Source organism: Stegostoma tigrinum, chromosome 1 (genome assembly GCF_030684315.1).
Source record: "Stegostoma tigrinum isolate sSteTig4 chromosome 1, sSteTig4.hap1, whole genome shotgun sequence".
In the NCBI taxonomy this organism is placed as follows: domain Eukaryota; kingdom Metazoa; phylum Chordata; class Chondrichthyes; order Orectolobiformes; family Stegostomatidae; genus Stegostoma; species Stegostoma tigrinum.
Window position 1 is genome coordinate 180,260,555 of NC_081354.1, and position 26,399 is coordinate 180,286,953.

The window sequence follows — 26,399 nt, forward strand, 5'->3', positions numbered from 1 at the left end:
AGGAAGCCTGACGTTTTGGGTCTCGACCTTTCTTCGGAAAAAATTTGCTGAAGAAAGGTCTAAACCTGAAATGTCAGCTTTCCTGCTCCTCTGATGCTACTTGGCCTGCTGTATTCATCCAGCTCTATACCTTGTTTTCTCTGTAAAATGAATCTGTTTTGGAACTGTGGATCATAAGGACAGGGGTGCGCTATTCAGCCCATCAAGCCGTTACTGACATTCCATGCAATCATGGTCGAATGCCTTTTAACTGCATTATTCGCATAACCCTTTACACAATTCACAATCAGGAACCAACCTCTATTTTAAATATACTTAAAGACTGAGTTTCCACAGCCTTCTGGAACAGTGAATTCTAAGATTTGCCCAACGCCCGCCCTCCCCAGATAAGTCTTCCTCCTTTCAGCTCTAATTAGAATTTACCCTTGAAATAACACCACAGAGGCTGGCACCCCATCACCCAGTCACCCTTTATTGATACAAGTGTAGTACTTAATACTGGTCCGGCTCCCTCAGAGCCAGCTCTCAGAGTGAATCGAACCTCTGACACTCCTGTTTATATCTGTCAGCCAGGGCTCCCTGATTATACCAGGTTAATTGCCCCATCAGAGAACCCTTATTCTATGAGGTCCACCTGGCTGACCTCATTGCAATCACTACAACCCTAGTTGTAAATTGTGATTGGTTCTGTATTCCTGACCAGGCAAAGCATCTTACCTGTGTCTAGCCTGTCTATCCTTCTGACCCAGTTTTTGTATGTGCATCTTGAGGTTTATGAAACGTTGATGTGCTCATGCTTTTAAGATAACAAAGTGTGGAGCTGGGTGAACACAGCAGACCACGCAGCATATTAAGAGCACAAAAACTGATGTTTCGGGCCTAGACCCTTCTTCAGCCTTTCTGATGAATGGTCTAGGCCCAAAACGTCAGCTTTCCTGCTCCTGAGATGCTGCTTGGCCTTCTGTGTTCATCCAACTCCACACTTTGTTATGCCGGATTCTCCAGCATCTGCAGTTCCTGTTATCTCTATGCTCATGCTTTTGACTGCCGTGAGTGGAAATGCTTCAAATTCCTGTAAATTGAATCAAACAGTTTAAAAAGAGAACTGGGAAGGTTATCACTAATGTGATGGCTGTCTTTCTTTGTGTCTGCAGTTCCTTCAAGATACACTGGATGCTCTCTTCAGTATCATGATGGAGTTTTCAAACAACGACACGTATGATAAACTGGTGTTTGATGCCTTGGTAAGATGTCAGTTCCTTTGTTTATTGTCTGTCTGTATATTCTCTCAAAAGGGCATGATAGCATCGTGGAATAGAACATAGAACTTAGAACAGTACAGGCCCTTCAGGCCACGATGTTACGCTGGCCAGGGAATGTTGAGCAAGGTCTTGGGGGGTGCTTTGGGGTAGAGATTCCGATCGGTTGTGTTGTATTGTTTTTGTTGTATTTCAACTCAGACCAGCATAACACCATGTGCAAATTCTGTGAAATTTGAAATGCAAAATACATTCACCGCAGATCCATTTTCTTCAATCCTTAGTGCCACATCTGAAAATAAAATTGCCAAAAACTGTCTCCACTGCCATTACTGTTCCACCTCACAGGGTGAAAGAACTACTCTGGGGAGATTTTGCTATCATTCTTGGGTCTTCGGTGAAAATGGGGCTGGTTCTATCAGGTGATGAGACACGAATGACGACTGACTGACTGTCTCTTAACATGTGGTGGTGGTTTATTAGTTCAGTTGGTTGGATGGTTGGTTTGTGATGCAGAGTGATACGAACAGTGTGTGTTCAATTCACCCACCGCCCAAAATTACTAACAAGGACTGTCCTTCTCAACCTCTCCCCTTGCCTGATATGGTGGTAACCCCCAGGATAAGCCACCGCCAGTCACTTCTGATGAGAGAGCAGCCCTGTCGTCCAGTAGGACAATAGAGATAGTAGGAACTGCAGATGCTGGAGCATCTGAGAAAACAAGGTGTAGAGCTGGATGAACACAGCAGGTCAAGCAGCGTCATAAGAGCAGGAAAGCTGACGTTTCAGGCCTAGACCCTTCTCTTTGTTTTAAATGTGAATGCTAAGATGTTTGCGAAAAAATCCATGTCTAGACTGTAAGATAAATGGAGAGGTGCTTAGTGCCATACCTTTTGAGGGCTTTTACTGTACAGGAAGAGGCCCTTTTGTCCGTCACATCTGTGCTGGTCATTATACACCCATCTGTTCTAATCCCTGTTTCCAGCACTTGGCCTATTGCCTTAGTGCATTTCAAATGTTTATCAAAATACTTAAGTGCCTTGAAAGTTCCTGCCTCTACCACATTTTTAGGTTGTGAGTTCATCAACGACCCTCTGTGCACAAAGGCTTCTCCTCAAATCCTTCCAATCCTCCTCCTGAACCTTAAAACTATGCCCCTTGGTGACTGACCCGTCTACTTGGAGAACGCATTTCTCCCTGTCTGCCCTGTCTGTGACCCTCAAACTTTCTTCCCCTCAATCTCATACTCCCTTGGCCTATGAAATTACAGAAGCAAGTAAAAGCCTAATAAGTGAAACCCAGAAAATAAATGTCTGTTCTTTGGCCATTCAATTAGAGCTGAAAACCTACAGAGATTCTTTGCAGAGATGGCTCAGAGAGCACGAGTGATGAACGTCAGTGGGAGATGTCACAGAGGCTGTCGCAGATGAGTTGGTGGACACGTGAGAATTGTGCAAGGCAGATAAACATGGTATACCACGCGATCACACAGTGTGGAGCTGGATGAACACAGCAGGCCAGGCTGCACCAGAGGAGCAGGAAAGCTGACATTGTGTGTCGGACCCTTCTTCAGAAAACCACATGTGAACAGTGAGTGTGCGAAACTCACTGCCACAGAATGCAGCCCAGAATATGAAAATATTTTCAAGAGGAAGTTGGATATAGCGTTTGAGATCAAAGGGAATATGCTAATCTTAGGAGGTGATGGGATCACATAATAAAGCTCTGAAAAAGCCTATGCATCAGTTGACTTTATTAGCAGACAGTGCAGTGTATGAAAACACAATAGTCACCCTCAACATCTATAAGTCATTGGCCACACCCCAATTGGAACATTATGTTTAATTCTGGCTACTACTTTTTGGAAATAATATTGAGTTTCCAGAAAGGGTGAGAAATATATTGGCTGGAATGGTTCTAAGAATGAGTGACTTCAGTTATACGAGAGGAAGTTGACGATGAGGTTATTCGCCCGAGAGGAGATATAGTTACGGTATGACTCACAGCATATTGAAAGTTTTTGGAACCTTAATTACAAAAATTAGCCTTGTAGCCTTACAGCCTTTGCCTTCTACAGAGATAAAGGCAGGAGACATTGTTGGCCACTACCATCAACAAGCTCCCCTCCAAGTCATACTTGAAATTATATTGCTATTCATTCGCTATCAGCTTCATAGAGAGAAGTGTCTTGAACACTAAGCTCAATGGGAGCAGAGGAATGACATGGAAGAAGTGGCGGGAGAGAGATTAAAGGAAAATAAAGAACAGAGGAGAAAGGAAACTTATTACTGAACAGAATAAAAACAAATTGTGTTTATAGTCTCAACGTGTAAACGTGTGAGGAATTAAAAATATCATGCCGGACTGAAGACCTAATTCAGAGCAATTGCTCTGTACCTTTTGTGGAAACCTGCTGTGAAAGTAGAAAGAAAATATTCCCAGCTCACTGCAGGAAAATGGGAAGGGGAAAAAGGGAAGAGGACAGGATTATATCATGAGACAGGAAAGATGTTAATTGGTTGAGTTGGGAGTTATCATGGTGAAAGTATAGTATAAACCATTGGTGTTGTGTAAGAGATCTGGGTGTCCTAATATAACTGTCCAATTAGTTTGCATGCATGTACAACAAATAGTTAATAAGGCACATAGAATCTTGGTCTTTAAAGCAAGAAGTATTAAGTATAAAATGGAAATGCATTGTTACAATTGCACAGGTGGGAGTATGCATGGAGTACTCTGCACAGCTCTGGTCTCCTTATTTAACAAAGGATGTACTCCGTTTGGAAACAGTTTAGAGATTTACGAGGCTTGCTCCTGTGATGATGGAATTGTCTTATGGAGAAAAGTTGAGCTGCTTGAGCTCACTTTCGGTTGGGTTTAGAAGAATGAGAGGTGATGTTGTCGACTGGAGCTTGACAGAATGATGATTTGGGAATGAGTCCTCTCATAGGGGAATCTAGAACCAGAAGGCACGGTTTCATAAGAAGGAGTCTTCCATTTATGATGGAGGTGAGGAGGAATTTCTTCTTTCATGGTCGTTGGAATTCACTGCCATAGAGAAAAATATTGAATATATTCAAGGCTACGTTGGATTTTGACTGTCAAGAGAATCAGGAGTTATTGGGCTGTGTGCTGCAGAATCAAGGGCAGGCAGGAAAGTGCAGCTAAGCCCATAATCAGATCTTATTGAATGATAGAATAGACCTGGGGACCAAATGGCCAACTCCTGCTCCTATTTGTTTTGTTCATATGATCTGTCAGACATAATGTCTCAATCGACATCAGAAGACTATTTGGTCATTATAACATTGCTGTTTGTGGTGGAGGCTGTGTGTTAAATAATTGTTGTGGTCCTTACACTACAGTCATGATGACACATTAAAGATACCTCTTGATTGTGTAGGTGATGAATGCAATATATTGTCACATAAATAAAAATGCCAACATGTTGCCATGTGCCTATTTACTTTGCAACCAAGTTGGTGCAAGGGCTGTAATTCCCAAATATGTCCTTGATACAGAGGAACAGCAGGAGATCATTCGGCCCCTCAAGCCTATTCTGCCATGCAGTGAAATCATAACCAATTTGTATTATCTCCATGAAACATATACCTCAATAGACTTCTCTAATTATTATCTGTCAATCTCGATTTCGACATTCTCGACTGACCTCCAGACTTGACAACTCCTTGGGAAACAAGATTTCGGATTTTTGTGGCTGTTTCAGCCTCAAAGTTCTTCCTGCGTTCAACCCTGAAAGATCCAGCTTCAGATTTAAGTTTCTGCCTTTGAATTCTGGGAAGTGCAGAATTTTTGTGTAAAAGCAGGCCATTTGGCCCATTGAGTCCATGCTGACCTCAGGGAAGGCAATGGCCTAATGGTATTGTCACTGGACTGTTAGCCCAGAGACCCAGGTAGTGTTCTAGGGACCTGGGTTCAAATCCTGCCAGGGCTGATGTTGGAATTTGAATTCAATAAAAATATCTGGAATTAATGGGTGTAATGTTGACCATGAATCGATTGTCGATTGTCAGGAAAAAACTCATCTGGTTCACTAATCCCCTTTGGGGAAGGAAACTGCCATCCTTACCTGGTCTGGCCTGCGTGTGACTCCAGACCCACAGCAATGTGGTTGACTCTGAACTGCCCTCTGGGCAATTGAGGGATAGGCAATAAATGCTGCCTCGCCTGTGATGCCCTCATCCCATGAATGAATAAAGGAAAAAAGAAAGACCCTCCGAAAAGCATCCCACCCACCTTATGACCCTGCATTTCCCAAGGATAATCCACCAAGTCTCCACCTCTCTGAACACTAGAGGGCAATCCAGCCACCCTGCACATCTTTGGACTTTGGGAGGAAATCCATGCAGACACAGGGAGAATGTGTAAGCTCCACACAGACAGTCATCCAAAGGTGGAATTGAACCCATGATCCTGGCGCTGTGAGGCAGCAGTGCTAACTGCTGAACTACCATGCCATCCTCTGCATTCTTAACCCTCCCAATTTATAGAAATAATTTATTGCCATCTACTCCCATCAAAATCAAATCATCTTCTCATAATTTAACTCTTAAACCGGTTAAATTGCTGGTGAATCTGCCACACACTCCACCCCTTTGCAAGATCAGTTCTTCCTTGCGAAGGTAATGTCAGGCTTTTGTGATGGCACAGAGGATCCCTGCCTTTACTTGTACAGGATTGAGTTTTGAAGAGCTGGGATTTTCCTTCTCGGAATGGGGATGATCAGGGCAGATTTGGCAGAGGTGTACACAATTGTGCCTGGCTTGAGTAAGGAAGACAGGGAAAATGGCCTTCCTAACAGCGGCGAGAACAAAGGTTGGTGGGGTGGCGGGGGAGTGGGGAATAACTTTAAGATTTTGGTCACCAGATGCAGGAAAATGTGAAGAAGGCATTTTGGTTGGATACAGCAAGTGGTGGAAATGGAAACAAGCAATGGGAATGGGATGGGCACTTGAAGGAATTAAATTTAAAGGGCTCTGGGGACTGGGTAGGACAGTGGGACTGAATTCCGTAGGGATCTGGCATGGACGTGATGGGCCAATGACCTTTTAAGCTGTAAGTAAAGAAAAGCGAAGTAGCAGTATACTATGCAGCCCTTTGAGCCTGGTCCATGATTTAATATGGCATGGGTGACAACCCAACCCTATTCCACGTTCCCACTTACCCTTTGATGCATAGAATCTCTACAGTGTGGTAATAGGCCCCTCGACCCACACCAACCCTCCAAAGCGCTTCCCACTCTGTTCCTGTAACTCTCCACACCCCATGGCTAATCCACCCAGGCCTGCACATACCTGTGATACTACAGGCAATTTATCATGGCCAATCTACCTGACCTGCACATCTTCGGATTGTGGGAGAAAACTGGAGTGCCCAGAGGAAGTTCTCACTGGCACAGGGAGAGTTGCAAACTCCACATGGATAGCAAACCCAAAGGTGGAATTGAACCCTGGTCCCTAGTGCTGTGAGGCAGCAGTGCTAACCACTAAGCCACTGTGCCATCTATCATTCTTTTACCCCTAAGAACTATATCTGACTCCCTGTTGGACACAATCAGTGCTTGGGCCTTGATCACTTCCTGTGACAGAGAATTACACGGGCTTATCACTCACTGGGTGAAGAAATTTCTCCTCATTTCTACGGCTTTGGCACACAGAAGGACGTTGACATAGTGGTGGTGTCCTTACCTTTGAGCTGGGTGGCCCAGGTTTAAGTCCCATTCAGTCCAGAAGGATGTGATAATATTGAGGGTCCTCTTGTGATGCTGTGATAGCATCCCTACCCCTAGACAGGGAGGCTTGGGTTCAACTCACACCTGTTCCAGAGGTATGTAGCAACACAGGTTGGTTAAAAAAAACTGCAGTAATTGAGATCTGACTAAGCAAGAGTTTTAACTAACCATATCAGGACATCCACCGCATACCATGTGTAGCACAACGTCAATATTTAGCTGCTGTTAGTCAGCATCATGTAACAATAGCTGGTACAGATCCTGCTGACTATAAACTATTTTCTGCCTCAGAGGACCACATTGTAAAGTAGGGCCTAGTATGCTTCAAATAAAAGGATATCTGTTGAAGCAACACTGCAGGCACTGCCATTCGAATTATTTCAGAATTGTTTCTTTTGGACAGTCGACACGTGTTATGCATTCATCCAGGGAGAAGTTGATGTGTGAAAAATATAATAACATTAGTTCCAGTGACTTCTCATCTCATAAGTACCTTTGAGGCTTGTCACTTGTTGCAGCAATGCTTCATCGCTAACACAGCTGTGAAGACCTCCTCAGGTTGTTTCATTTCAAGTGTCAGTCCTCATTTTAACTTGAAGCAGGTGAGGTTCAGGGTGGGTAGGATCTCCTCCCATCTGCTATCCCTGCATTCAGACAGGGTGAAGAATCCAGCCTTTCTGAATATGAGAGACGATGGGATCAACATCAGTCTAGTGGAATGGTAGCGCAACCCACGCTTCCTGTTGCTTCTTGGGCAGACCGCGCAGAGAGTTCCCCTGAACGAGGGAAGGCTAGGTCTGAGGAACCCTGCTGCTAAGTGGCCTCCCTCCTCGTTTGGAAACATTGACAAACATTGAGCCTATTTCACCATTCAATAGGATCACGGCTGACCTTCCAACTCTCTACCCCTTTCCAGCTTTCTCCCCATACCCTTTGAACCAGGATGTTTTGGGAACAGATGAGCCCCTCCATTCAGGATGTTGGAGACTGTACTTGGCATACCAAAGTCGCTGCCTCAATGATAGCTTTGGCATCAACCTGGGAGTAGCAGGGAGCCCAACATAATTCTGAATGCACCAGCAGAAAAGTAGGTCACGTGAAGAGTGACCAAATCAGTTCAGACAATACTAAACAAAAAAAATCAAAGAACCACGGATGCTGGAAACTGGAGCACCCAGAGGAAACCCACGCAGACACAGGGAGAATGTGCAAACTCCACACGGACAGTCGCCCGAGGGTGGAATCAAACCCGGGTCCCTCGTGCTGTCAGGCATCAGTAGTAACCACTGAGCCACCGTACCGCCCAACCATAGAACATAGAACATGGAACATTACAGCACAGTACAGGCCCTTCGGCCCTCGATGTTGTGCCGACCTGTCATACCGATCTCAAGCCCATCTAACCTACACTATTCCATGTACGTCCATATGCTTATCCAATGACGACTTAAATGTACCTAACGTTCGCGAATCTACTACTGTTGCAGGCAAAGCATTCCATTCCCTTACTACTCTCTGAGTAAAGAAACTACTTCTGACATCTGTCCTATATCTTTCACTCCTCAATTTAAAGCTATGCCCCCTCTTTAACCATCTTTAACCTTTCCTTACTGTGGTCTGATGTTCCCACTTGCTTCAACAAGGCCATCATTATCCCAGTTGCTGAAGATAAATCGTTCGGGATACCTTAATGACTACCTCCAGGTGTCTCTGACCTCCATAATTATGAAGTGCTTCGAGAGGTTAGTCATGGCACACATCAACACCAGCTGACCAAATTGCCTTCATCCTTAGTAATTCGCCTACTGGCACAACAGGTCCACAACAGGCACCATCTCCATAAGATCTTAAGACCATAAGACATAGGAGCAGAAATTAGGCCATTCGGCCCATCGAGTCAGCTTCGCCATTCAATCATGGCTGATAAGTTCCTCAACCCTGTTCTCCTGTTTTCTCCCTCTAATCCTTTATCCCCTCGATAATCTCCCTGACTCATTCTGGAACATCTGGATAGCAAGGATACCTATGTCAGGCTTCTACTTACTGACTACAGTTCCACCTTCAACACCATAATTCCCAACAAGCTCATAATTCCCAACAAACTCACCTCCAAACTCAGAGATCTAGGGCTCAAATCCCACTCTGTAACTGAATCCTTGTCTGCCTGACCCGTGGACTGTAATCGGTATGGGAAGGCAATGGCCTGGCGATATTATCACTGGACTGTTAACCCAGAAACCTAGATAATGTTCTGGGGACCTGAGTTCGAATCCTGCCACAGCAGTTGGTGGAATTTGAATTCAGTAAGTATCTGGAATTAAGGATCTAATGATGACCATGAGCGGATTGTCAAGGGGAAAAACCCATGTGGTTCACTAATGTCTTTCCGGGAGGGAAACTGCCGTCCCTCCCTGGTCTGGCCTCCATGTGACTCCACACCCACAGCAATGTGGTTGACTCTCAACTGCCGTCTGTGTAGTTAGGGATGGGCAATAAATGCTGCCTGGCCAGTGATAGCCTCATCCCATGAATTTAAAAAAAAATAAGAACAGGCGACAACACGTTCTCCACCACAATCCCCAACACCAGTGCCCTACAAGGCTGTGTACCCAGCCCCCTACTGTACTTCTTATACACTCCAACTGCGTGGCCAACTTCAGCCCTGACTCCATATTCTGATGTCACCGCTGTTATAGGTTGGGTCTCAAACAATGATGAGACAGAATACAGGAAAGAGATTGAGTGCTTAATGGCATAGTGCAAAGACAAGAATCTCTCCATCAGTGTCAGCAAAATAAAGGAGCTGGTCATTGACTTCAGGTAGAGGAGTGGAGGGCACACCCCTTTCTGTATCAATGGTGCTGAGGTGCAGATGGTTGAGAGCATCAAGCTCTTGGGAGTGATCACCAATTAAATGTCCTGGTCCACCCACACCAACGCTATAGTCATGAAAGCACAGCAATGTCTCTCTGTCTGCAGGAGGCTAATTAAATTTGGCATTTCCACAAGGATGCTTGCCCTTTTCTGTGGATGCACTATAGAAAACATCTACCTACTAACCTCATCCCACCTCCTTGACCTGTCCGTCTTCCCTGGACTGACCTATCCCCTCCCTACCTCCCCACCTATACTCTCTCCACCTATCTTCTTTTCTCTCCATCTTCGGTCCGCCCCCCTCTCCCTATTTATTCCAGAACCCTCACCCCATCCCCCTCTCTGATGAAGGGTCTAGGCCCGAAACGTCAGCTTTTGTGCTCCTGAGATGCTGCTGTGTTCATCCAGCCTCACATTTTATTATCTTGGATTCTCCAGCATCTGCAGTTCCCATTATCTCTGATAGAAAACATCCTGTCTGGATACATCACAGCATGGTATTTCAACTGCTCTGTTGAAATTACAGAGAGTTTTGAACGCAGCCCAGTCCATCATGCAAACCAGTCTTCTATCCATTGACTCCATCCATACTTACCGCTATCTTGGGAAAGTATCCAACTTAATCAGTTGTGCTCTCTTCAACCCGCTTCCATTGGGCTGAAGGTATAAAAGTTTGAATATATGTACCAACAGATTCAAGAACAGCTTCTACTCCGCTGTTATCAGACTTTTGAATGGACCTCTCATGTTAATTCTGATCTCTCTCTCTGCACCCTCCCTGTGGCTGTAACACTGTATTCTGCACTCTGTTCTACTACCCTGATGCACTATGTATGGTTGGATCTGCCTGCAGAAGACATAAAACAACACTTTGCACTGTACCTCAGCTCATATGACAACCATAAGTCAAATTCAAAATCAGACAAACTCCTGAGAATTACCATTGTGCAGAAACTCAACTGGACTTGCCCCAGAAATACATTATCTGCAAGAGCGGGTCAGAGACTAGGAATCTTCCAGTGTATAAGAGATAAGAGTCGAGGCGCGAAACGTCAGCTTTCCTGCTCCTGAGATGCTGCTTGGCCTGCTGTGTTCATCTAGCTCTACAACTTGTTATCTTCCATGTATAACTCATTTTCTGACTCCCAAAGCCTGCCCATCACCTACAAGGCTCATGTTAGCAGTGTGATTGTGTAGTCCTGACTAGCTTGGATGAAGACAAGAGCAGCAGATACATCAGAACACCTCACCTGCAAGCTCCTGTATGAACCACTCACCATCCTGACTTGGAAATATATTTGTCACTCCTTCACAGTCACTGGGTCACAATCCTGGCACTGCCTCCCTAATGGCATGGTTGGTGTTCTTGCACAAAATAGGTTGGGGCTGTACTCATGGAATTTAGAAGAATGAGAGCTGATCTCATTGAAACATACAGGATTCTTAGACTGTTTTAGACAGGGTAAATGCTGAGAGGGTGTTTCTCCTCATGGGAGAGTCTCGGACCATAGTCTCGGAACAAAGGGACCTCAATTTAACGTTAAAATTTCCTCCCCCAGGGGCATTGTCAGTTTTTGGAACTCCTTGCCACAAAGAGCTGTGGGGCAGAGTCTTTGTGTGTACATGAGACTGAGAGAGATTCTTGATCAGTCCAAGAATCAAGCATTAATGGAGAATGCGGGAAAGTGGATGCGAGGAATGTCGGATTAGCCATGATCCTATTGAATGATGCAGCAAGCTTGAGGGGCTACCCCATTTATAGTCTTAAATAGGCTACAGTGGCTTAAGAAAGCAACTCACCACTACCTTCTCATGGGCATGAAACGCTGGCCCAGTCATCAACACCTACACCCAGTGTGTCAGTGTAAAGAAATATTGAAGACTGCCAGTTGGTCTGAGTGCTCCAACACAATTAGACTCAGCATCAATCACACATCACTCTGTAATGTGCAACGTAAGCATCTGTCAACTGGTGAGCGCACGACTAATTGCAAACATCAACGTCAGAGTTTCCCAGTTCGAATTGGCTGTGACGAGTTGGCTGAATATCTGCTGATGCTGATGATGTAATGGCCTAGGCATTGCTGGCATCTGTTAGCCATCTCGAGCTGGTTTTCTGAAGATTGTTATGCAAGGATGTAAAAAGAGAAATTGGAGCAGGAGCAGTCCCTCAGTATCTGTCCCATGTCTCAATTCCTCTTTGGTTATGCTCAGCATAGCCCCGAACTCCTTGATATTGAAAGATCTATCCACCTCCTCTTTGAGTACTTCCACTGAACTGGTCTCCACCACTGCCTGTGGCAGAGAATTCCAGACATTCACTGCTCTCTGAGAGAAGAAAATCCTTCAAGTCTCCAGTTTTAAATGACTTTTAAATGACCAGAGGAGTCTTAAATCACTTATTCTGCAACAACATCCTCAGTTTGAAATTCTTCCACGAGTGGAAAATTCTTCTCAACATCAACATCGTGAAGCCCCCTCAGAATGTATTTCGAAAAGACTACCCATCATCCTTCTAAAGTGAAGGTCTAATGCGTTCAACCATTTACCATAAGCCACTCCTTTCATCAACTGCTGAATCTTTTCTCAAATGCCTTCAGTGTTAATCGATCGTTTCTTAAATACAGGGACCAATCCAGTGCACGGTACTCCTAGTGCGGCTTCACACTGCACAGTTTTAATTAATTCATTAACATATTTTATTTGTTTGACTTTCCTCTGCAATGCAGCAATGGCACACATCTCAAAGTGTTCAAGAATCCTATTTATAGAACATAGAACATAGAACATTACAGCACAGTACAGGCCCTACGGCGCTCGATGTTGTGCCGACCTGTCATACCGATCTCAAGCCCATCTAACCTACACTATTCCATGTACGTCCATATGCTTGTCCAATGATGACTTAAATGTACCTAAAGTTGGCGAATCTACTACCGTTGCAGGCAAAGCGTTCCATTCCCTTACTACTCTCTGAGTAAAGAAACTACTTCTGACATCTGTCCTATATCTTTCACCCCTCAATTTAAAGCTATGCCCCCTCGTGCTCGCCGTCACCATCCTAGGAAAAAGGCTCTCCCTATCCACCCTATCTAACCCTCTGATTATTTTATACGTTTCAATTAAGTCACCTCTCAACCTTCTTCTCTCTAATGAAAGCAGCCTCAAGTCCCTCAGCCTTTCCTCGTAAGACCTTCCCTCCATACCAGGCAACATCCGACTAAATCTCCTCTGCACCCTTTCCAAAGCTTCCACATCCTTCTTATAATGCAGTGACCAGAACTGTACACAATACTCCAAGTGCGGCCGCACCGGAGTTTTGGACAGCTTCACCATAACCTCTTGGTTCCGGAACTCGATCCCTCTATTAATAAAAGCTAAAACACTGTACGCCTTCTTAACAGCCCTGTCAACCTGGGTGGCAACTTTCAAGGATCTGTGTACATGGACACCGAGATCTCTCTGCTCATCTACACTGCTAAGAATCTTACCATTAGCCCAGTACTTTGCCTTCCGGTTACTCCTACCAAAGTGCATCACCTCACACTTGTCTGCATTAAACTCCATTTGCCACCTCTCAGCCCAGCTCTGCAGCTTATCTATGTCTCTCTGCAACCTACAGCATCCTTCGTCACTATCCACAACTCCACTGACCTTAGTGTCGTCTGCAGATTTACTAACCCATCCTTCTACGCCCTCATCCAGGTCATTTATAAAAATGACAAACAGCAGTGGACCCAACACTGACCCTTGTGGTACACCACTAGTAACTGGTCTCCAGGATGAACATTTCCCATCAACTACCACCCTCTGTCTTCTTTCAGCAAACCAATTTCCAATCCAAACTGCTATATCTCCCACAATTCCATTCCTCCGCATTTTGTACAAGGGGCTATTGTGGGGAACCTTATCGAACGCCTTGCTGAAATCCATATACACCACATCAACCGGTTTACTCTCATCTACCTGTTTGGTCACCTTCTCAAAGAACTCAATAAGGTTTGTGAGGCACGACCTTCCCTTCACAAAACCGTGCTGACTATCCCTAATCAATTTATTGTTATCTAGATGATTATAAATCCTTTCCCTTATAACCTTTTCCAACACTTTACCAACAACTGAGGTAAGGCTCACTGGTCTATAATTACCAGGGTTGTCTCTACTCCCCTTCTTGAACAGGGGAACCACATTTGCTATCCTCCAGTCATCTGGCACTATTCCTGTAGACAGTGACGAGTTAAAGATCAATGCCAAATGCTCGGCAATCTCCTCCCTGGCTTCCCAGAGGATCCGAGGATAAATCCCATCTGGCCCAGGGGACTTATCTATCTTCACCTTCTAAAGGATTTCTAATACCTCTTCTGTGTGAACCTCAATCCCACCTAGTCTAGTAGCCTGTATCTCAGTATTCTCCTCGACAACATTGTCGTTTTCTAGAGTGAATACTGTTGAAAAATATTCATTTAGCGCTTCCCCTATCTCATCTGACTCTACACACAACTTCCCACTACTATCCTTGACTGGGCCTAATCTTGCTTTCGTCATTCTTTTATTCCTTAAATACCTATAGAAAGCCTTAGGGTTTACCCTGATCCTATCCACCAACAACTTCTCATGTCTCCTCCTGGCTCTTCTGAGCTCTCTCTTTAGGTCTTTCCGGGCTGCCTCGTAGCCCTCAAGTGCCCTAACTGAGCCTTCACGTCTCATCCTAACATAAGCCGCCTTCTTCCTCTTGACCAGAGATTCCACCTCCTTCATAAACCACGGCTCCCACGCTCTACAGCTTCCTCCCTGTCTGACAGGTACATATTTATCTAGGACACACAGGAGCTTTTCCTTGAATAAGCTCCACATGTCTAATGTGCCCATCCCCTACAGTTTCCTTCCCCGTTCTATACTCCCTAAATCTTGCCTAATCTCATCGTAATTGCCTTTCCCCCAGCTATAACTCTTGCCCAGTGGTATACACCTATCCCTTTCCATCACTAAAGTAAACATAACAGAATTGTGATCGCTTTGCAAGAGTTTCAAAACATCTCTGCCCTCACAACATGCCTGCTCTCATGCCTATAGCTCAGGGTCTGGCAGCTTCTGTGGTATCTACTTCCTTAGCTTTGAATCCAAATCCAGGTTTAGCAAACAAAGTACAGTGAGCATAGCTCAATTATCAGACACGCACAGTCAAACATAGAACAATCAGTCAACTTTACACAATAAAAACTGGCATTGGCTATCATATCCCAAAACCAGTCCAACCTGTCTCTGCCTCCCTAACCGGTTCTTCCTCTCACCCATCCCTTCCTCCCACCCCAAGCCGCACCCCCATCTACCTACTAACCTCATCCCACCTCCTTGACCTGTCCGTCTTCCCTGGACTGACCTATCCCCTCCCTACCTCCCTACCTACACTCTCTCCACCTATCTTCTTTACTCTCCATCTTCGGTCCGCCTCCCCCTCTCTCCCTATTTATTCCAGTTCCCTCTCCCCATCCTCCTCTCTGATGAAGGGTCCAGGCCCGAAACGTCAGCTTTTGTGCTCCTGAGATGCTGCTTGGCCTGCTGTGTTCATCCAGCCTCACATTTTATTATATTGGCTATCAACTTGTCTTTCACAGCATTGACTTGCAGTACCAGAGACCAACACAGCTGGTCAGAAAAGTAGAGGGGAGAACTGCTGGCTATCCATCTTGAACTGCTGTAGCTCTTGTGTACAGTCATGGGTTTGGTAGGGGCTTCCAGGATTTTGATCCAGTGACAATAGAAGAACGACAATGTACATGTAGGCTGGGATGTTTTCGGAAAGGAACTTGCCCACAGGAGGTGTTTTTCTAGGATAGTGAAGAAGGCGTTTGGTACGCTTGCCTTTATTGGTCAGTGCATTGAGCACAGGGGTTGGAAGGTCATGTTGCAGCTGTACAGGGCATTGGTTAGCCACTTTTGGAATACTGCATTCAGCTCTGGTCCCCTGTTACAGGAAGGATGTTGTGAAACTTGAAAGGGCTCAGGAAAGATTTACAAGGATGTTGCCAGGGTTGGAGTGTTTGAGCCGTAGGGAGGGGCTAAATCGGCTGGAGCTACTTTCCCTGGATCATCGGAGGCTGAGGGGTGACCTTATGGAGGCTTATGAAACCATGAGGGTAATGGATAGGGTAAATAGCCAAGGCCTTTTCCCTGGGGCAGGGGAGTCCAAAACTAGAGGGCATAGGTTTAAGGCGAGAAGGGAAAGAAATAAAAAGTACATAAGGGACAACCTTTTCACACAGAGGGTGGTATTTGTATGGAATGAGCTGCCAGAGAAAATGGTGGAGTCTGGTACAATTACAACATTAAAAAGGCATCTGAATAGGAAGGGTTTAGAGGGATATGGGCCAAACGCTGGAAAATGGCATTATATTTATTTTGGATATCTGCTTCGGGCGTGATGAGCTGGACCAAAGGCTCTGTTTCTGTGCTGTACACCTCTATAGACTAGACAGGGTAGATGCAGCGAGGATGTTCCCGATGGTGGGTGTGCCCAGAACCAGGAGTGGCAGTATGAGGATTCTGGGAAGACCATTTAGGACGGAGAAGAGGAGACATTTCTTCACCCAAAGAGTGGTGAGCCTGTGGAATTCATTACCACAGAAAGTAGTTGATGCCAAAACATTGAATGCGTTCAAGAGCAAATAGAGATAATACTTGGGGTGAATGGGATCAAAGGTTATGTGGAGAAAGTGGGATTTGGCTATTGAGTTGGATGATCCCCACGATCGTGATGAATGGTAGAGCAGGTCCGAAGGGCTGAATGGCCTCCTCTTGCTCCTATCTTATATGTTTCCATGATACTCTGATTCAAAGTCTCTTCCTGCTGTCCTTGTCCTCCTCAGTTGTCAAGGTGATCAGTTTATCAGCTGCTTGCAAAGGAGCCTTGGATTCATATTTGGGATTATGCAAGAATTGGCTCTTTGAAAGTGCTAGCTTCCATGCAGAAGGACCACACTGAAACGTAGTGCCTTTATGAGTGGAAGGGAGGAATTGCAAAGGAGGTGGTAGGGGAAAGGAAGAATGAGACTTGAAGCTTGTTTGGTCTTCGATAGTCGGGCAGAGGTGCTGTGAGGACAGAGACAAAGATCAATACAAAGAAAAGACAGAAGATCAAGAAGTATGGGTAGCCTAATCAAGTTCATTATCCTTAGCATAGAGAACATGTGCACCATCAAATGTCCCGTAAGGAAAATAAGCAGGATGAACTAAGGAAGCATGAAATAAATATTAAAGAAATAAAACAATATTATGAAACAAAATCAATATTTAAGAAGTGAATTAATATTAAGAAAGTAAATACTTCATTCCGTGACACTGTCTCCCAGAGTGGGGAAGCATCATAAGCAGAAGATTTTAATAGAACTCTGAACCTATGATCCCTCACGCACGACATAAATGCAGTTCCTCGAGATTGTCACCCGGCTAAATTGTGAGAAAGTAACACTGGTAAATCCCCTCTTTTCAAGCCTCAATGCTTCTGACAATGTGTAACGCAAACAGTACAATTTTCACTCTGTTTAAATTGGATTTGACTCCCTCTAGGTTATTTCGATTAGCATGTTAAGGAAAGATAAATAGCTGTAGTATGATTAATGAATGTGTTGTTCAGCCACTGGTCTGCAATGTAAATAGGCTGATAGATGGCTTTCCATCCATGATCCTGGGGTAATGCTTTCGTAATAATCTGACGAAGTAAGCGGGGTACATTATGGACAGTGCTGTACAGAGCTCCAGCTTTCTAAAAGGATTTTAACACTTTGTGTGTCTCTGAAAGGGGCAGACTGAGAGGGAGCCTTGTATGGCCCTCCACAACATAAATTCATGTCTGTTCACTGGTTGGGAGGGTGGGAGAGGGAGTGTGTGTGTGTGCGTGCGTGCGCGCAGGGGAGAGAGAGGTGGGTGATTATCCTACCATGATGCTCACTTTTGCCCTTCACCCAGTCTCCTGGTCTCTTCAACTCTTAGTTATCTCCTGGTATATTTTCCTCCTCTCCACATCCTTGCTGATTTGTGATTTAGGCCAGTTTAACAATTTCTTTGTCTTGGGTGACACAGCAGCTCAGCAGCTAGCACTTCCGGGGTCTCGGGGTCCGGGTTCAATTCCAGCCTTGAGTGACTGAGTGTGTGGAGCCTGTATCTTCTCCCTGTTTCTTCTGGGTGCTCACAGTCTAACGATCTGTAGGCTAGGTGAATTAGTTATGGTAAGTGTGATTATGGGGATAGTGTAGGCTGCCCTTTGCAGGGTTGGTACAGACATGATGGGCCTAATGGACAGACAAAGGAGTGGATGACAGTCAGCCTAAGAGAATGAATGGATGCTGCTAGGGCCTATTGATGGCTAACAGTAGGTTGTGGTTAATAGCAGACCATGTGATAACAGGGCCTGGTGTTTGGGGATGGGGGTAAGGGCATGGGAGAAAGTGTGTCATGCCCTAAAACTGTTGGATTTGATATCGAGCCCAGAAGGCTGTAGGATTCCCAAGTGGAAAATGAGCTGCTGATCTTTGCTGGAGCACTGAAGCAAACCTGAAACACAGATGTTGGCCAGGGAGCAAAGTGGTGTGTTGAAGTGGCAGGACAAGAGTTGGGTATCATGCTACAGCTGTACAAAACGTTAGTAAGACCACATTTGGTGTACTGCATGCAGCTCTGGTCACAGTGCTACAGGAAGGATGCTATTAAACAGGACAAGGTGCAGAAAAGATTTACAAGGATGTTACCGAGCCTGGAAAGTTTGAGTTATAAGAAGAGGCTGGATAGGCTCGGACTCTTTTCCATGGAGCGTTGGAGCCTGAGGGATGACCTTACAGAGGTTTAGGAAATCATGAGGGACATGAGTAGGGTAAATAGGCAAGGTCTTTTCCTCAGGGTAGGAGAGTCCAAAATTAGAGGGCATAGGTTTAAGGTGAGAGGTGAAAGATTTAAAAGGCTTCTAAGGGGCAACTTTTTCACACAGAGCACGGTTCATATCTGGAACAAGCTACCAGAGGAAGTGGTGGAGGCTGGAATGGACAGGTGCATGGATTAGAAAGAGTGAGAGGGCCGTGAGTCAAATGCAGGGAGAGATTCAGTTTGGGAAACTTGGTCAGCATGGAGACAAGTTGTGCAGAAGGGCCTGTTTCCATGTTGTATGGCTCAAGGGCTATAAATGGGACAGCACGGTGGCCTAGTGGTTAGCACTGCTGCCTCACACTACCTGGAACCCGGGTTCAGCTCCACCCTCGGACAACTGTCTGTGTGGAGTTTGCAGTTCTCCCTATGAAGACGTGGGTTTACTCCAGGTGCTCCGGTTTCCTCCCACAGTTCAAAGATTCTCAGGTTAGGTGGATTGACCATGGGAAATGCAGGGTTGAAGGGATGGGGGTGGGGGGTGTGTCTAGGTAGGATGCTGTTTGGAGGGTTGGTGTGGACACAATGGGCCAAATGGCCTTCTCCCACACTGCAGGCATTCTATGATACCATAGCCGTTTAGAAGGGCCTGGGAAGAATCTGGAGAGATCTCATAGCTATCTATAAAATTTGAATAGACAATGGAAATGCAGGAAGGCTGTTCTGAATCACTGAGGAGTCCACAACCAGAAGTCTCACACGAAGCATACAGGGTAGGGATTCTGTAGAGATTCTACCTCTCAGTCTGCCAATCCCACCCCACCCCCACCCACTATCACCAGGTTTCTTAAATACAAAAAAGTGCAATCTGAATTGAGGATGATGTCAATTTTTCATCCAGAAGTACATGATGAGTCACACTTTGAAAGCTGGTTAAAGCAGGCAAGTCTGTTTTCAGTTTGGGCTGTCAATTAAGCAGTTGATTGCATCTTCTCACAATGGCTCTCAGTTGATTGACCATGCTGCTCCTTCCCAAAAAAAGAGCCCCACACTCTGAATAAGGAGATTGTGGACTCAAATTTAATTCCAACAGTTTGAAAGCTAAATTTAGGCTGGAATTTCTGCGCAGAATGGGAGAAGTGCCGTCGTGCTAGAGGACTTTTTTCTCTTGGTGGGGTGGGGGTCCTGGTGTTGAAGTGCTGGTTTACCTCCTCAGATCGGGGTAAAAGCCCCCGCAGCACTGTTCGTCCAAAGTCGGGAGGATTCTCCCCACTTTTCTGGGTTTTGTTTTACCCTCAGTCAGCAGCATGAAGACCGATTCCCTGGTTATCAGCCACTTTACTGTTGTGGGAGCTTTCTGTGTGCACATTGGCACCCATGTTTCTATTTATTCACTCAGGGGACATGGGTGTCGTGGAATTTATCGCCCGTCCCTAGTTGCCTTCGGGAAGGAGATGGTGAGCACCTTGTACTTCCGAAGTCCAGGTCCTGTGTGCTGACTCGTTAGGGAGGGAATTCCAGGATTTTGACCCAGTGATAGTGAAGGAACAGTGATCTATTTCCAAGTCAGCATGGTGAGTGACTTGTAGGCGGTGGTGTTCCTAAGCATCTGCTGCCTCTGTCCCTCGAGATGGAAGTGGTCTTGGGTTTGAAAGGCTCTGTTTTAGGATTGTTGGTGATCTCCTACATTTCTACAGTAGCAACGCTTGGAAATAGTATCTCATTCCATGTAAAGCACTGCTAAATACCCCAAGGTTGTGAAGAAAGCGACATAATTGTAGATGCTTCTTTATTTTGTACAAAGTTGCGCTGTACCGTTTAGCAAGTGCCACCTTTGATTGTTTCAATGGACACTCCACTGGCAACGTTCTACTTTGATAATGGTGCAGAAAAGCAGGAATAAATCACCGTTTGAAAAAAAAACACTCAGGGCCACAATGTCAAAATAGGAATTTAGTGTCTCCATGACAACGGGCAGAGCGAATAGATGAAAAGGGATTTCAGAGCAGAACACCGATATATTGAACAGAAATCCACAATTTCAGAAACTGGAGATCTTTAAACCCATGTTCACACGTCTCCTTTATGGTGGAGGGTCAGTGAGTAATTTGGCTCCATTCTCTGTTACACTGAACTAGTCGGTTTCTGCAGCAGCCAAAATTAAAGGGATATCCCTGAATCTATATCGAGCTCCCTTTGTTTTCTCTAGCTCTTTCAGTTTTTATTTCATATTTCCAACACTAATCTTGCTTTTGTCAACCTCACTGCTGTGGGTCTGAAGTCACATGTAGGCCAGTATGGGCTAGGAAGGTAGGACTCCCTTCTCTGAGGAACATTAGTGAGCCAGGCAGCTTCCGGCGATAATCTAGCAGATTTTCTTTTCCATTCTTTTCTATTTTATTTAATTAAGCAAATTTAAATTCTGCAGCCTCTGTAGTGTGTTGCAGGGTCACTTGTTCAGACCTTATTTGAATTACTGGTCCAGTAATATCGACACTTTCCTCCTGTAATCAACACCCACTGATGTTATTAATGCAAAAGTTTTTTTTTGTAAAAAGGTGCCCGCCTTCCTGTCTCGGCTTTCCAGTACTCTTGTGATTCAGAAAATGTCTTTGTAATTTCAACGAAAACAATATCTCTGTGAATAGCAGCGGATTTGTTGAATTGCTTCTCCCCCAAGATTTCATCCAGTTCCTTGCAGATGAAACTGGGACATTCTATTGGCCATTAACATGAGCTGGAAACTGAATTTGAGATGTAGTTTCAGCCAGATTTTGGTGGGAGATATGCTGAAAACATTATAGGCCTGACCTTCTAGGGTTCGAAACCTTTTTTACGATTGGCAATGACAATTGGAATTCAGCAGTTCCTTAGAAAATAATGAGATATGGGGGTCCAAGGAGGGGAGCATTAGAAATATGTTTAGGAGAATGCCGTTCAGCCCATCACACCAGTTCCTCTGTTCAGCTCGATCATGGCTAATTTTGTACCTCAAGGCTATTTTCCTGCACTGGCCTCATATATCTTAACGCCCTTACTATCTAGAAATCCATTGAAGTCTGCCTTGAATCTATATTCCCACTGATTTCTGCAGTGACTGTGCTGACCTGAGGTCTTTGCACAACAGTGGAGGCAAGATGCCGATATGAGTGCTCTGGTTCGGTGTTGGCAAGGCGATCTGCCTATGCCAACCCTCAGAGTGGTTGCGCAGCTGTGTTTCACTCGATGACTCCCAGTGCGTCTGAGATCCCTGCCACTGTGTTCTTTTATGTCACTTTGGAAACTAGAAAAATTAGCAACTCTCTTTTTCTTTGAAATGGGACCTCTTACATCCATCCCAAGAGGTTTATCGTTGGCTTCTGATGGGTCCTCTCAGATAGTCAGCTGGAAGGCCAACAGGTAAATTCGCCCTGGTGTTCTGGGCAATATTTACCCTTCCACCATCCTCGTTAAGGAAGACAGCCTGCTGCTGTTAGTGGGATCTTGCTGTGTGACCGTTCAGTTGCCACGTTTCTTGGATTACCATGATGATGGCAATTGACACAGGAAAGAGTACTCTCGCTGTGCGAATGCCGTGATTCAGTGACCCTTTACTCCACCGTCCCCAAAACAGGTATATGCAAACGCACAAGAAAGTTTATCGTACAGTAGAGTCCTTTGCTCCAGTTTGCAAAGCTCGTTTACAGGCCAACCCTGTCTTGAATCAGAGATAATGGGAACTGCAGATGCTGGAGAATCCAAGATAACCAAAGTGTGGAGCTGGATGAACACAGCAGGCCAAGCAGCATCTCAGGAGCACAAAAGCTGACGTTTCGGGCCTAGACCCTTCATCAGAAAGGGCCCAGGCCCGAAACGTCAGCTTTTGTGCCCTTAAGATGCTGCTTTGGCCTGCTGTGTTCATCCAGCTCCACATTTTGTTATCCCTGTCTTGAATCAGCAGTGTTTTACACTTGTGTCTCTTCAGCAATGGAGGATAGGAATGCCTTGCATCTCAAAGGAAGGCCGGTGATTCACCGTTCTCTTTTATTTCCAACTAACACTTTTCAAAAACAGGGCTTTTCAGATTCGAACCATCTCGGAGCTCAGTAAAGTTGAGAGCCTGAGCACTTGTTGCCCCTTACACTCGAACATGTGAGCCATGGTTTGTCTTGGCTGTATGAACCACAAATAAAGTCTTCAGCACCATGGAGATTGTTGGACACAGGGAAGGGGTGAGGGGGAAGAGATCTGCGTGGCTTAGATTACCCCCTCTAGATTTCTAGCGATGGATAATAATGTAAAGCCACACCCACTTTTCAGCTCCTTCGTTGTCGGCTTGACTGCTCGTGGCCCCTGGCTGACCCCTGACCCCACAATGCCTCACCTGAAATGCCCTCTGGGCATGGATGAAGAAATCCCCAACCTATTGCTGTCACAACCTACACTTGAGGACTCAGCTGACAGTTGCCCTGGCAACCATGCAGCCGAGAGCATGTTGTAAAGTCATAGAGAGTCATACACCACTGTAAATGCCCTTTGGCTCATTGAGTTTGCACTGGCAACAATTTACTACTAAAGGCTCACTAATCCCAATTTCCTGCACTTGTCCCATGCCCTTGAATGCCATGATATTTCAAGTGCTCATCCGGATAGTTTCCAAAGGTTGTAAAGTCCAGCCTCTACTTGCTTCTCAGGCGGTGCATTCCAGAGGCCCACCACCCACTGAGTGAAAAAGTTTACTTCTCAGATTCCCTCTGAATCTCTTGCCCCTTACCCTAAAACTACACACCCGTTGTGATTGACCCCTCATTCATGGGGAGCAGCTGCTCCCTACTCACCCTGTGCAACCCCTTGGTATCTTGGGCACCTCCATCGTATCACCCCCTCAGCCTTCTCTGCACTGGAGCAAACAATCCAAGCCTGTCTGGTCGCCCCTGTTAGGGAGATAGGGCTGCCTCACCACCACAGATAACACTTCAGTGGATGCCCTGACATTGTGAAAGTTGCCACATAAGTGCTCGTGTTTCTTTCTCACAATGACACTTCAAACGGCACACTGGTGTCGGTGCAGCAGAAAAGTCAGCTTTGGTCATGTGACTTGCTGGACAGTTGGACGTGCCATGTGCCTGTCCCCCGCATGCAGATGAAGCCTGGCTTTCATGAACCAAGCTGCTAGCCAAGGTCAAATATCTCCACTGCCTTGTGGATATCTTAGGTGAGCTGAAGACTAAGAGAATAAGCAATGTCAGAAGAACTGGAGTAGAGCCCAGACTGATGTCTCAATATGGAGCTTTTCCCAGAAATTTCTGCAGCAAAAGCAATACCTAACATAATGCTTCGTATTCCTCAAGCCTCAGGGTGATTGGAGATCCTGATGTCTCAGCAGCCCAGGGTCTGTGTTAATTCTGTCCAGGAGACAACCCAGTTTTGTTACAGAGCGTAAACAAGCAGACAGCGCTTATGACAGAGACACGATTGGCAGAGAGACAATGTGCCATAATCTCCCTCCAATTCATCCACAACCCACCCTCAAGCCTTGCAGCCCGAATGACTATGGTCCACCAATGGATGTGTCGCACTCGGCAAGTGGACGGGATCCATTGCATCAGGAGAGCAACAAAATATGCAACTTGATTGACAATTTGAGCAGCAGGATCATGGACGTGGGATTGACAGACAACTTGTGGCTGGCCAACAGTGCAGAGAAGACAATTGAGATCAATGCAGAACTTGATAGACTGGAAAATGCCATTGTTCACTATAAGAGACCAGGGTCACCAGGAGCAGATCACTGAAAGAAAAGCATTATATGTTCATTAGGTAATGTAAGCCTTCAGAAGAAAGCTCAGCGGTGTGTGTCCAATCACTGTAAGATACTCACTTCCGTCATCAATAAAACTGAGCCCCTTAAAGGGAATAAATTCAATGTTTCTCCATCTGTCTTTCTATTAAAACAGGGCCAGTTAATCCCAGCCATATTGCATTGTCCTGATTGCTTTCTGGCTTCTTGAGTGTTGTTGGAGTTGTATTCATCTAGGGACATGGGAAGTACTTACTCCTGATTTGTGCCTCATAAATGATTGTTCGGCTTTGGAGAATTAAGTGTCAAAAACTGCAGTTATACAAACAGTATTTATTCGACAACACTAGTTCAGTTTCTGGTCAATATTACTCTTCACAATGCTGGGGGCGCGGTTTCAGTATTGGTGACTCCACTGAATGTCAAGGAGAGTTGGTTAGACTGACCAGTGTTGTAATTGGTCAATAACTGGCTCTTGTGTGTCATGAATGTTATTTATCATATGTCAGCCCAAGCCTGAATGTTGCCAAGGTTGTGTTGCATTCGGACATGTACTGCAATAACTGAGGGGTTAGTGCTGAACATTGTTGCAATCACCAGCAAACGTCCCCACTTCAGACCTTATGATGGTGAGTAGGTCATTGATGAGGCAGTTGAAGATGGTTCGGAATCAGACTTGTGGCGAGCTATGCCTCCAACCAGAGGACACCCCCTGTCTCCCATTGACTTCTGTTTCCTTGGGCTCCTTGATACCACACACAGTCAAATGTGGCATTGATGCCAAGGGCAGTCACTTTTATCTCCCCTCTGTAATTGCAGCTCTATTGCCCAAATTGGACCAAGACTGTAATTGACGCTTTGTGTAACTAACAACTAACACCTCTTGGTGTTCTGGAGACATCAAACATCAGGACATTGATGCAGGTGAATTTGATCACCAGACATGATCCTTTTTTAAACACACCCACCCGGCTACTGTAGCATTGGCTGTGGCACAGATCACTTTCTTGTGTGCAGGAGAGCAAGGAAGCATCCCTTGAAAATTTTTCATTCAAAGCAGAAATGCCATCCTCATCAATATTAACTACCCAGGTTTAAAATAAAAACAACCATTTTGTGACTCAGTGGAACAGCTGATCTCTGGTACTCCCAAACAGAGGGCAAAACAAAATGAAACATATTTCAGGTCATCATCTATAATACCGCTCTCTCAACATTTGGTAGCCGAGAGCTGAAAATGCTGCTAAGTTCAAGGCATATGTCGCTGTTTTCACTAATTGTGAAAAGTGAACACTCTCAGTTCAGTGAGACACTGGAAGTCAAATCCAACAGTCAGTACTTTGATTGCTGATGGTTACAAGTCCGTGAGATATATTTCAGCTTAAGGAACGTCCGAGCATGAGTAAAGACATCAAAAGGCAACAGGCCCATCAGTGAAGAAACAGATTGTTTGAAGACAAAGACAAAGAACTCATCACTGACTGCAGTAAACACTTGGACAAATGGGAGAAACACTATGTCACATTATAGTCCAGCGAGAATGTTATCAGTGACAAATATTCATAGAGTCTGCTTGTTATGGCAGAACTTGACATCAATGGAGGAATGTAATAAAGGTGTCGACTCACATCTCATGGGCAAAGCTTCAGGTGCTGATGCTAAACTGCCTGAACTCATTGAGCTCGGAAAGTCAGAGCTCCACATGATCTGCACAAACTTCACTCTGTGTTGAGGAAACGAAATTGCTGTCAAATGCCAACATCAAGCTCGCCAACCCTATCAGCAGAGCTGGTCTATTTTAGCTGCTGGAGAAAATTGGTTGCCCACCACAATTGTTCAGCATGAGCTCCTCTTTCCACGATAACAAGACAGTTGAGTCCAA

General features: G+C 45.2%; 1 protein-coding gene across 3 annotated transcripts in view; it reads left to right on the forward strand.

Annotated features, from left to right (window-relative positions):
- The window catches only part of LOC125454992 (dedicator of cytokinesis protein 2-like), a 1,138,509-nt gene that overhangs the window by 311,115 nt on the left and 800,995 nt on the right, over nt 1–26,399 (forward strand). For all 3 annotated transcript variants that reach the window (XM_059650434.1, XM_059650430.1, XM_059650433.1), the window contains exon 20: nt 1,155–1,244. In XM_059650434.1, the coding sequence (XP_059506417.1) occupies nt 1,155–1,244 (90 nt within the window). The remainder of the gene's footprint in view (nt 1–1,154; nt 1,245–26,399) is intronic.